The 13,493-nt window shown below is 39.6% G+C and overlaps 1 protein-coding gene across 2 annotated transcripts in view; it reads right to left on the bottom strand.

The window, feature by feature from the left end:
* Positions 1-776: 776 nt before the first annotated feature.
* The window catches only part of cad (carbamoyl-phosphate synthetase 2, aspartate transcarbamylase, and dihydroorotase), a 48,048-nt gene continuing 35,331 nt past the window's right edge, over positions 777-13,493 (bottom strand). The window contains exons 37-45 of one of the 2 annotated variants that reach the window (XM_030046935.1): positions 10,059-10,103; positions 8,709-8,902; positions 8,225-8,299; positions 6,607-6,819; positions 6,196-6,321; positions 5,611-5,766; positions 3,988-4,089; positions 3,327-3,421; positions 777-2,374 (exon numbers count right to left, since the gene is read on the bottom strand). In XM_030046935.1, the coding sequence (XP_029902795.1) occupies positions 2,275-2,374; positions 3,327-3,421; positions 3,988-4,089; positions 5,611-5,766; positions 6,196-6,321; positions 6,607-6,819; positions 8,225-8,299; positions 8,709-8,902; positions 10,059-10,103 (1,106 nt within the window). In that variant the 3' untranslated portion in view covers positions 777-2,274. The remainder of the gene's footprint in view (positions 2,375-3,326; positions 3,422-3,987; positions 4,090-5,610; positions 5,767-6,195; positions 6,322-6,606; positions 6,820-8,224; positions 8,300-8,708; positions 8,903-10,058; positions 10,104-13,493) is intronic. The other variant, XM_030046936.1, reaches the window with a different exon arrangement.

The following is a 13,493-nucleotide window of genomic DNA, read 5'->3' as shown; positions in this document are numbered from 1 at the left end:
TGATTCTTGTAATTACAGAACTACTGAGCTGTTAAATAAGTTATTAAATATTTTGTATAGTATCATTTTCTGTAAAACATTATCACTAGGGCCTCAACTTCTGAAAATTGACTGGTGGTGGTGGACTTCCACATGGACCACAGGTTGGAGGGAAGCAGTTTTACCATTTAGAGGTGGATGTGTTGTGAAAATTAACTCTTTAACACATGTAGGCACGTTTTTAGTGCAAGTTTTAAGCGTAATAATTTACAATAGGTTATTTTATATTAAACCATGCTCACTTCAGTCATGACAGAATTTTGTAAATCCACTTTTGGACTAAAACATGTAAACCCAACTGAATGGTATTAAATTCCTTAAAGAAGTTAAAAAAAAAAAAAAACCTATGGACAAAATTCATAACGTTGGAAAATCTAGCTAAGTGGAAATGAGCACTAATATGCCAAAATAATTTAGGATCACCCAAGGAATACAGCAAAGAAATGTCTTTTCTAAAACTCATATTTCAAAAGTTATAAACTGAAATGTAAAGGGCATAACTGTAAGGTCAGCTGATGTAATTTTTGTTGCCTGAGCAATGGCTGAGATTTGCAAACCTCAGTTGCTTTACAAATGTTTCAAGATTAAGATTTCATCGGACACCAAAACCATTTTTAGAAATTTGGAGCTGGAGATCCCCATTGTCACCCAACTTGTAAAGAAGCCAGACTGAAAAAACAAACAGGTAAAGGGGAAAGACACCAACAAATGTCAGTATGAATGCAAACAACACTATATGAGAAAGGGTTGGGTTTTTTATTTATTTGTCCACAAAATAGTCATCCAATACCACTTTACTCACATCAATTCCCTCTTGGATAAAAAGTTTGTTTAGAAACGGCTATAGTATATGAAACCACAAGCTGAGTTAGTGCAATTTATTCTTACAAAACAGAAAACCTATAGAGAATATCAAGTGAAACAGTGACACATTTAATGGAATGACAAGGCAACAGAGGAATTCTTAAAATGTTAACGTACATGGCTTTGAAATGTTAAAGAGGGCACATTAGAGGACACATTGCACAAATCTGCTTCAAACGACAAGGCAATTTTTGAGTAATTCTGCAAAGCAATTTGATTCCACATGAGACCGCAGGTAAGCAGCTACATTCTGTCTTTCATCGTGGGTGACAATTTACAATCTTTTTCAAACATTCCCTTCATGCACATTTGATAAGAGACACTCTTATCTTGCATATATTGTATGCACCGAACTTCTCTTGTTCCACCAAAGTGATGTGACCATAAGCCATATATTATCTTATGTTCACACTGGGAGCAGCACCATCAACAAGTCACCAGAAATCCATTTATTACCTGCATACCTGAGCTACCTCAACTTTTATAGTCAGATTGTCAGCCAATCAGATTTCTGCACCTCCTTGTTCCCTTGTCCCCTATTTAACAATAAAACAATGTAAAGTTATGAACAGCAATGATTTTGTAGCTGCACCAGTCCACTACATACATGCAAACAGAGCCTCCTGTGACCATCCACAATCGGTCAGTATAGAACAATTCATCAACTAGGTTGCTTGCAGAGTGAACAAACAAAAATAGTAGCCGTTTACATGACGGGTGTGTTAGACGATTTCTGTTTTCTCCCTTTCAAACAAACTATTTGTCCCTTTAAAAAGGTACAGGAGCTTTCTGAGAGCTTGGTGGAAGAGGGGACGCTGGCTTTGCAGCAAATCCAGGTGGCTGCAGTGACTGCTTGTGCACAGGTACCAACAGATTTACATACTGTTCGATGTTTTAAATGATCACTACAAACACATCATACCACTGGTGTGTTACGGTGACGTCAGTGTCTCCACCTTTCTCCTGACAAAGTGCCTTGCCAAGCTCCTCAAGTAGGAGTGCTGATCCAAGGTTCTTGATCCCCAACACAGTGGCTCAATTAGATAAAATGAAAAAATAGGATGTAGGAATGTGAATTGTCTGGTCCGTTCTTGTAGCATGTCTACAAGTTTTAAGACATTTTAATAACAGTTTTAAAGCAATGTAACATTAATTTTGACACTGAAATAAGCTTGAAAAGAAAAAGCATCTACAGACCTGGACCTATATGTCACACTACACAATACCACGACAGTTTAAGATTTTTAAGACTCAATTTAGAAGAAGAAAAAAACTATTAACCAATGCCATTATCCAAGACATTTTCAAACTTAAGAGGACCCGCAGACACTGTAGAAAACCAACGGTTAACCTCGTGGAGGAGCTGCAGCTCTATCTGCCCAGTACAGTGGCCAGCAGAGCCATTCGAATGTACATGCCGTTCTCTGCCTGGCGGAAGTAAGCTGCTCGTGGGTCTGTGTCCACCTCCATACTGGACGAGATGTGCGCACACACACACACACACACACACACACACACACACACACACACACACACACACGAAGAAGATAAACATAACTAGTTATGGCTGACGCACGGATTCACAAATGCTGTTGGTTGATATAGTTTAAAAAGGGAAATATGAAAAATGTAGTGACTTTGAAGATCTGATTTAATTATTTTGTTTAAAACGATCCCTCCTGGATGGCTACAATAACAAATAGTAACAGCAGTAAGCCAAATTGGGGATATTAACCATAACTCACAATTATAATGTCTAAAGATGCTTACAATATGAAGTTCCAGTTAAGGTATACAAAATTGCAGAAGAATATATCATAACAATGGCAAAACTATAGAAATATGATATAAAAATATACCAAAAACAGTTTGCATGCAGTATGAAAAATAGTAACAGATACATAAAATACTATTATATTTAGATATTTGCTTCTTCTTAGTAAAAATAGATAGATAGACAGATAGATAGATAGATAGATATATTCATTCCATGACAGCACAAGTTTTCTCCTCTACTCCTAACTGGGTTAGACTGATACTGATTTGCTTATATATAGTGCTGATATTTTTCTTAATTCAAAAATATATTCTGGTTCAGTCTGTTTGGCTGACTACTTGTACAGCTAATCAGTGCTACAGCCCTTACTTGCTATTTATTCAAATGAGACATTTTGATCGGATTCAACACAAAAAATAATTATGTATTATAACTAACATTATCATTACTACTGGTATTAGTAATAGTACTCATAACTGTAGGAGGAGGAGTACCACTAATTGTAATTTTATCCAGTGTGTCAAGGTAAAGGTTTAGGGTTATGTTGGTGTTGAAACTAATTCTAACAAACAGCAGCTTAGCCCAAACTCATTAAAACTGGATTTGTTTAAAAAGGTGACAGCTCTAACACACAACACCACCTTACCTGATTTCATTGACTCTTGGCAGTGGATGCATGACCACCATCTTCCTTTTGGCTGAGGTCATGATATGAGGGGTGAGGATGAACTGGCCGAAGCACTGAGGATGAAGCACAAAAACAAAAAAACTGTTTCTCTTTTCGGAAAACACTTGTGCATACATTTTGACCCTACATTCAAATCCACACCAAAGTCATGATTATCAATAAGTGTTTTTCTCTATTTGCAAATACTATCCAGAGATGCTGCAGTACTTAAAAAGGAGGAACAACTAAGATGATCCAGTGAGTGTCATGAGATTAACACAGGCCTTAACAAAAACTCAACATTCATATCTGCTTCTTCAATACCTCCACCCTCATTAAATTCATACGGTTTGATCTAACTTACTATGAAGTTTAGTATGAATTTGAGAGGTAAAAATGAATGTCAGCATAATTATCCAATCAACTATTCTGCAAAAAAGCTTCATAAACTAGGTGGATTTACCCTCCACTCCATCAGTTTTTATCTGCACCAAAAGTAAGGATCCTATATAGATAACTGTCATTGTTTTATCATATTTGACAATCCAGAGTAAAAACACTATCTGAAGTAAATCCTCAACTCATATTTATGTGCAGAGACTGACTAAAAGCAGGTGAAAATAGAAACATGGTTGCTTACAGCCTTGTACTCCTCCTCAGACGCAAACCTCTCCTTCTGAATCCTGGTCATGTAGAGGACATCAGTCTCAGGCAGGGCTTCCTCGATACTCTCAAACTCCTCCTGCAACCACGTTCAAATACAGATCCTCATCAATGGACCTATACAGTTTTCAAAACCAAGTCATTCTCAAAGGTTTTTGAACTATGTATCCATTTTATTGGCAATATAAAATCTGATGACAGTCAGTCTCTTCCACCTCTGATAGGATGGTTTGTTTGATTACTTATTGTAAAGTCAATTACACAGGAGAAGCCCTTAATCTAATGAGGCATTCAAGATTTAAGTATGAATGCATGTTCTATTAGTTCTTGCCTTGTTTTTAGTGAAGATCCACTGTATAAATCTCCATTTCAGCAGCTTTTTCATACATACAAAAACAGCATTCTTGGGGAAACAGCTTCAATCCAAAACTACTAGGATTAGGTTTATGTTTGGAAACAGCCAAAGGAAGCTTCCACTCCTCAACTGCACCTCAATGAGAGGCAGGTATCCAAAGGTCCACTACCCCACAGACAGGATGCACCATTAGCTTTTAAACATGGTAAACATCTTGAGGGGGCAAACTCCCTTGCATCTGCATCCTGCCCCACGTTTTAGCAGACAGGTTGAAGAGCATTCACATCATTAATGCTGGACTGATTTGCTGAGTGATTTCAGGGACTGGTGTAAATCATCCTTTTTAAACATTAATGTGGCAAAGGCAAAGGAGATGTGTATTGGATTTGAGAAAAGATCTCACTGTCATCCCAACCTGTAGTTATCGACAATCAGGCAGTTTAACTGGTGCAGCAGTACAAATACCTTGGCACTGTAATGGACATCAAACTGTGCTTTGAGGCCCAGGCTGATGCTGTGTGCAAAAAAAGCACATCAGCACATGCACATTTATCGTAAGCTTGACACTTTTTATGAAAATGTCCTGCTCTTGTTTTAACAAATCTTTTCTTACTCTCTCTTTTATCTGCTGGCATGGGTCTCTTTCTGTTAAGCAGATAAAACATACTAAGGTATTGTGAAGGTGTGCAGCAAAATTGCTGGTACACCCGTGAGTGAGCTCCATGACCCGCATAAGGTCAGGTCCCTGAAAAAAGACCAATCAATCTTGGTTGATCTGTGCCATCTCTTGTGGTCAGAATTCATGCTGCTACCATCAGGGCGCAGAGCCAATCTGCCACCATGCAGAACAAATAGGTTTACAAGGTCATTAATTCATGCTGTTATCAGCAATGGTAAATTCAAACTGGTAATATGAAATTTGTGTTGGTATTTGTTGTTGTATTTATTGCTTTGTTTGATATCTATTTTTTACTGTTGGCTGTGAACCAAACTGCCCCTTGGAGATAAAGTTACCTTGAGCTTTGAATCTGAATGAGAGTTAGGCTTCCAAAGGTCCACTACCCCATAGACAGTTGAGGATACAGTATGACAGCAGGACAATGAGGACTGAAGCTGTTCTACTCTTTATAAGATACTTATTCATTTGATTCAGAAGTGTTGCTGTTATTTTCTTTGCCCTCTACAGTCTATGTAATAACACCTACAATTTAGCCTGTGGTCTTCTCCTGAACTCTCAGCCCCTACCTGCTTGATGCCCTTGGAGGCAACGTAGTCGATAATCTCAGCTGGCATGTGAAGGTTCCTGGGGGCCACATAGCGCAGAGTGATGCGATACTGAGTCAGCAGCTTGGCCAGGGAGTGGACTGTACGGCCATGTTTCAGATCACCAACCATAGTTATCTGACAGAGACAACAAAGGACAATATCAAGGAAGATTATATTATTTATACAAATATATCATGTGGCAGACTGACAGTGGTAAAATCCCAACACTGGTTCAGCAATACAGTTTAGAAATTCAAGCCCAATGGTTTGATGGCTGTATCTGAAAATTGCCAAGCCACTATAAGTCTAGCAACCATCGTATTCAAATAATGACTAAATGTAAAGCAACAATATAACCTCACTGGAGAAAGTGAGATTTGAAGACAATGGATGTGATTGTTGGTGTAGGTCTTGTCCATTATATGCACAAGTTTTGATAAGGTATTGGTGTGTTACTTTAATAGCAAGCTCCTCGTGAAGAAAACAGCACAGTGATGTCAGAGCGACATTAGAGCTCTCTAGGTTCACAGGAGTTATGCCCAAAGGTCCTGTGCTGTCCCTCACCGTCATGCCGTTGACTGTCCCCAGCTCCTCTCTGATGGTGAAGACATCCAGCAGGGCCTGGGTTGGGTGCTCCCCTACTCCGTCTCCAGCATTGATCACCGGCTTACGGCAATGACGCGATGCATTCTGGATGCCAGAAGGGAAGATGAGTCATACTAATGCAAGATAAAGGAATTGCTCTGCTCTGACAATAGTGAAGCATTGTGATTACAACTAACAGACTAGTACCACTTTATCCATTAGCAATTTTTGTGACACGTTCTTGGAGGCACCCCATGTTCCTAGTCATCTTTTTTTTGCACTTACAGTCAAAAATCAACCTAATTGTGTAAATGTTGTTTGTCAAAGAGACAGAATTTACAGAAAATAGAAAAAAATTACAGAGAACACCATGTTAAATCTGATACCCACCTCTACAGCCCCAGGTGTGGGATGTCTGAGTACAAGGACATCGGCATAGCAGCTCATGGTCTGGACAGAGTCTGCCAGTGATTCTCCTTTCTGAGTGGAGGAGGTGGACTCACTGAAGTGGACCACTGAGCCGCCCAGCCGCTGCATGGCCGCTGCAAAGGAGCTGCTGGTACGAGTACTGACTTCATAGAACATGGACGCCATTACTTTCCCCTGGACAGTCAAAAACGGTTTAAAGAGAGAGTCAGGTGAGACACTGCACCACTTTTAGGGTAATTATAGCCATGATCTGGCATCATGGCTGATTCTTACTTGCAGGGGTTGCACAGGTGACACTGTAGCTGCTTCTATAATGGACCTTATCCACAGCAGCCAATTTGACATGAAATAGCAGCTAAACACAGGTGTTACTAATGGCATTAATGAAGGTTTCTGTTGTATTTAGCCAGGGTCCTGATATTGTTCATGCTGGCTCACTGGAAAGGCTGGTATACCTGAATGGGACTGAACTGCAATTAATGTCATTGGTAACACCTGTGTTTACTGCTATTTCATGTCAAAATAGCGACTAAGGCTACGTTTACCCATACACAGGTATTTTGAGAAACGAATATTTCACTCCCTCTGTTTTCCAAAATAACATCATGCACACAGCATAGTTTTCGTTTACATCAACCCGCATAAATACGCCGTCGAGCACCACCATAACTACGCCAAGGCTATGGGCGGCAGTGTAGGAAGGAGAATGGCAGATGGCACATAATGTGACGTCGGCTGTCTAAAACTCTTTTTCTCAGTTAACATGCAAACGCAAAACGGCAGTTTTCCTAAATCTCCACTCTGGCCGGAGTTTTTAGAAACAATCGTTTTCAGAGGCGAATTTGCCATTTGCGTGCAAAAGAAGGGCACAAACGAAGGGAAATGTCTCTGTTTTTATAAATTCCCGTGTATGTGTAAATGGGCCCTGGGAAAAAGGTGTATTAGGTGGATAGCAGATAGTAATGAGTGGAGGGCAGGAGCACAGGAGGCAGGAGTTTTTCAGTCCATTGCAGCGCTAACAAAGATAGGCACTCATTTATTCACAATTCAGAACATCCAATCCCACCTGAGCGTGGGAGGAAACCCAGGAGAACTTACAAACTCCTTATAGAAAGGACATGGAATCAATCCCACAACCCTCTGCCTGTGAGGCTACAGAGTGCTGAGCAGCACTGTTAAGGACTTAATTCACGCTAATCTTCATCCAATCATTAAAAAAAAAAAAAAAAAAAAAAAAAAAAAAGATTGGATTTCCACCAGATTTTGTGTGGTGTGAGAATTTGGGTGTGCTCATGGCCCAAATTCATGTATGCTCTCTCAGAAATGCACACCAGTATGTCCAGTGGACTCCAGTAAACATAAAGATTTTTGTTAAGCACCACCTGGTTGTTTGGGATATTTTTAGTGTTTAGTAGCGGGTGAAATTTCACATAATCAAGTTTGATTATGTAGATGTTACAACTTCTGAGCTTAATATACTTTAAGGGGAAAAATAAAGTACATCAACAACAGGCTAACAACACTCACAAATACACATGCAGTTGTGTGCATCATTGAACAATCATCACTTCTGACCCACCTTTAATATGTCTAGGCTTCTTTCCTTCTGGACCAGCAAACGTAGAGTGTGAGCAACGTTGAAAAGATGGGACATCTGAAACAACCACACATATAATCAAAAAAGCCTGAAATTGTGTGCATCAAATCATATTTCAAGTGAGTGGTCAAACTGAGAAGAGACAGGTGTGCATGTGCTCTTTGAAAACTAATAGGATTTGATCACTATAGATTTGATCACTATTGTTTTGATTTCTGGGTATTTTTTATGTGTGCACTAGCATATGTAGTAAGGCCTGGATAAAAATCTTGGGTAAAATCATCCATGTGTCAAACTGCATAAGAATGCTACTTCTTTTTAAGCCGTGGAAGTCTTAATTAAAACTCAAGGTAACAAATCAACGCAAGAAACTGCAGATTTCAGTTTCGTGTAGAGTTAAGAAAAGGCTAAAATCAGCAAACCAATGAGCTGATGTAACCCTGTCATGTGCTCTGTGTTGGTGTACCTGCTCCTTGCTGAATTGCCTGACAGACAGAATGTGCTGGCCCACCAGCGGGTGCAGTAGGGGTGACGTCTGGAAGTGGGACACCTGGCCGACAGATGACTGTCCTGGTATGGCTTGGGGGGACAGCAGCCTGGACAGGGGAGGAGGGTGGCTGTAACCATCACCACTCCCCACGACTGGAGGGACCATGAACTCTACAAAGGGCACAAAGACACTGTCACTTCATCCAGAAGTCACAGCATGATACAGCACTGTGTGGCAATTGATAAGGCAATAACTGACAGATAATGCAGTAACTTTTAAAAAATGGAAAAAAAAAATCTTCATAAGTGAGTCACAGATTTAATAAAACTTGTCGATTTTTACACATATATTACAATCACCAGATTTTACAATAACTGGTAATTTGCTTACATTTTTGACGTCTTCACTTGGACATTTTATTAAAACTTCAGTTATTCAGTTATTACATTACACAACTTTTATTGCATTATCAGCTCTGACACACATTTTAAAGATTTTTTGGCATTTCTACTTTATTGGAGAGTGACAGTAGAGAGCCAAGACAGAGAGGGGGGGATGCATGGACAAAGGGCCCAAGACAAAATTGAACCTGGGCCGCTGCAATAACTATATGCGGTATGCACATTACTAGATGGGCCACCAGGGCACCCCCTTTCACACTGTTTTAATCAAAACTGAAAAAGTTTATATCATTAAAGACTTAAGCACAATGACAAAGCCGACCAAACACAAAAATGCACATAAAAACAGGAAAATCTTTTTCAATAAAAAATGTTCACAAAATTATCTTAAGTGTCTGAGCTCTACTACTGCAGCTAAAGTAGCAGCTGTCTGTGAATCAATTACAAAAATACATATTAGATGCAGTGAAATAAATAATTAGTTGCGCATTAATTATTAGTGGACTTAATCCATGTCCTGTGCTGTTCTGTATTTAGCTTAAGCTTTATAGCCATATATACAAGCTGTGTAACAGTTTGGCAGGAGCAAGCAACAGGGTATATGCAGGTGTCTTTGGCACAAACTGTTGGGCATTTAATACTTTTTTAACCCGACAGAGTTTATGGTCATTGTTGATGCATTGTTGCTGTTGAGTCAGCTTGTGTTCGGATTTCTCAGGATGGATGTTAATACCAGGTGGGAACAAGGCCGAAAGCTTTTAGGATGCATATTGGACTGACATGCAATGTAAAGAAAATGATCATTAATCTGACAGCTATATTTACTTTAAGGCATTAAATTGAGATAATTTACAATGTTTATAGAATTGGTGTGGACCTGCAGATACCCTGGTAAGAGCTACACTACGACGAAGCTTCAGCAAACCTTCATCGATTGCTCTCCTCAAAGCTCTCTCCTTTGTTTCTTCAGCTGTTCCCAAGTTTGGATAGAGAGCATAGGGCACAGAGGTTAGGAGAAGTGAACAGCTGTATTTTAAAAAAAGTTCTGGATATCTGCAATTGGGGACAGGGTGGCTCCCTCCCTTTCTCAAATCAATACAGTAAAATTTAATTTTGGTTGAATGTTGGATTGTATAGTTACTTGGGGGTTATTTTAGTCCCCATGGTGGTGAAATATCCACATCAATTGCTCTGTTCTCCCCTGAGCTGCTAATAATACCGTATAACAATTACAATACCTTATTTCTGTATTTACATTCACCACTATCAAAAACAACAAGTCCCAGTGCCCCTTTGTGAGGAGATTAAACTGCCCTTATGTCATTTTCCTATTTGAATTGGAAAGTAGATACAGCAGGTAGCATCTACGTCTGCAAAGTAACTTTGCGTCAGGAAGAAACAACCTGATAGTACTTTCACAAATTACTAATCACACAAAAAGGGCACCAGGACTTCTTGTTTTTTTTTTTTTTTATATTGGCATAATTAGTTTTGTTCCAGTTTATTATGTGCCATAAGTGTTATTTTAGGACCTGTTTTGCCACACTACGGAAGTGAACAGAGAGACACAAATCCAGTATTGTGGATTAGCAACCCAGGAGAGAACAGAGCAATTAATGAGGATACTCCACCACCATGTGGACGGCCAGGTAACTGTACTACCCAGCACTTCAAAATTAAAGTTTGCTGAGGCAATTGGGAAGCAGTGGATATTTGCATTGGACGCTGAGCAAAAACACCTGAAAACAGTTTCACATTTCAAAGTCTAAAAGGAAGTTTAAACAATGTCATCATCCATCCTAAAAGACCAACACTCTTTACACACATGGTGTCATGTCCAATTATTTCAAGCACATTGGAGTTTGGAGCTACATCGGAGTTTTTCCAGCTATCTAAACACCAGCGCTAAAGGTCAGGTTTGTGAAAAACCAAGAACGTCAGACAGAGATATTCATATCTCTACCGAAAACAGACCAGAGTGCAATGCAGCCACAAGACATTTCATTTTGAATAAGGGGTGTTCAGGAGCTAGGTGGATAGCTATTGCTCACTCACTAAGACAAGTTGATGCCCCTTTTTACAGGTTTGTCAAAGGCTTTTGTGGGAAAAACAGCAAATCACCAGCTGAGGTTTAGGTTTAGGCAGAGTGGGTACACCAACAAAGTAAACTAAACATCACAGACCGATGACATCCAACAGTGTATGAGTGTCAGAGCGTGAACCACAGCATGAAAAGTGGGGCAGCTGTCAGCGTCACTGTCTATTGCTGTGGAGGTGCAGGTTAACAGCTGTTCACAAGAACCTGTATGCAGCACAGGACTGCCAGAAACTGCGCGACTTGACATGGAGTGTACATTTCTGGCAGTATAACAAGAATATGAAACGTGGCAGTGGACCCCCCCAAGCCCCTAGCTGAGGGGTAAAATATTCACATGTAAATGATAATGTTGTAGGCTATTCAAATGGAAACAGGCCAATCAAGATAGTAGGGGCACTTGGACACTCCATTCACTCATTAAGTTAAGATTATTTTTTTCCAACGTTGAACAACTTGAGTTTTGCCCACATTTTCCTTTGACAATATTAGTTCAGACATTAAGATGGACAATCTGAATGTCACATTTGGTAGATTTCTATGATTTCTCGCATGAAAGCAGTGTCAAATCCTATGAAAAAAGGGGAAAAAAAGCTGCATGTCTAATAAAAAGTGACGACTGCTCATGTTATTACTGCTGTCAAGCCATCTGTGACCCAAACACCTGAGCAACGGACAGAGAGGGCAACGGATTTCAAAACGTTGCATTCATCATCATTACTGCATATATTTCCATTTGTGTATCAATGCAATCAGAATGCATTTGCCAGTAGACACTGAAAAAGCCCTGCAGATACGTAAACTGCTGGGAATGTCTAGGCTGGGTGCATCCTGCCCGCAGCATAGATTAGACAGCTCATCTAATAAACTAATGGTGTCCATTAGAGAACAGTCAATCTACCATAATGAAACACATATACAGTAGACCGACAGAGCCTGATTCACTCAGACAGGCATCTCAATAATCTAAAGTGGTGGTGTCTGCACTCTGACAGATCAAGACAAAAGACGCTCAGCACATATCAATTCCCCACTATGGTCTTTTCTACTTGGCCATGGCTCTCCCACACAAACTCTCTGTAACTCCATGACCAAAAATTTTTTTTCTCAATCTGCTTTCCACTGCAAAATCTGAAAATCAAAACCTGATACAATGAATGTCTGAGGAACGTTGGAAAATACATTCTGATAAATTCCTGTAACATTAACCATTAGTAAAATTCTCTAAGATTTGCTAAATTCCCAAGACAATTAATCAATTGTTGTAATTTTCCCTGTCTGTCACCTCTCACAAGATCTACAAGACTCCAGGTATTCTATGACCAGCTGGGACTCTGATAGTTCACGCATAGTGACAGAAAAATGCCAATGTGTCTGGTAGGGGTGTGCGATATTAACAAAAAATAATATCAATATTTTGGGGGATTTTTTTGGTTACAATAATTGACAATATTTTGCAAAACTCAAAAATGTCTTTGTAAAAGTCTTGAACTGTACTAGCTTGCTCTTGTTAACAGTATATTAGATGCTATTAATGATATCAAATCCATTGTTATGGCAAAATATGAAATGTTTTGAAATGTTTTAAATATGAAAAGTTTATGCTCAACAGTTTAGCAACATGAATCATACAGTTTAGGCAGAGCTGTATGACTGAAATATTTCTGGCTAGGCAGGGTGTCCAAAGTAGTCAAAGTTGTTTAAAAGCATCTCTCTCGGCTGCTTGAATTGGCACCATATCCTCTGCAGTGTAAATGGTGACCACGTTTGTTATTTCTTTCCATCTGGGGCCCGTCTTGACATAAGGCACTCTTTTGCAGAATGACTCTGCCAAACTCTGCTGAGTGTGTTTTTGTTTTGCCGGTACCTTAGCTGCTTGGTTGTTTTTGACCACCTACTCCTGCAATTTTTCACATTCTTCATATTCTGTGTAGTGCTTTATTCGCAGACAGTGAAACAAGTTAGTTGTGGAGCTGTCATTAACGGCAGCCACTTTCTGACATAGTCTTCAGATTGGCATCTTTTCAAAGCCAAAGCACCTCCATGCGAGTGAGGATGATCCACGCCTCGCAGTTCAATCTGACGAGGTCGACTCTGAAGCTGAAGTGTCTGTGTTTTGTTTCCTGGTGCTGTTTGTTCACTCACTTTTAACTTCAGCCATGCAGGCAACTACGCCAGATTAGCTTGTTGTGACTGCATATGTTCTCAATGTGCATGCACACTAGTCTGTACTTCTTGGCTTGATCACATGCAGTGAATGTGTGT

This window comes from Myripristis murdjan, chromosome 24 (assembly GCF_902150065.1).
Source record: "Myripristis murdjan chromosome 24, fMyrMur1.1, whole genome shotgun sequence".
NCBI lineage: Eukaryota > Metazoa > Chordata > Actinopteri > Holocentriformes > Holocentridae > Myripristis > Myripristis murdjan.
The sequence above is the reverse complement of the archived record's forward strand: the minus strand, read 5'-3'. Positions and strand labels throughout refer to the sequence as shown.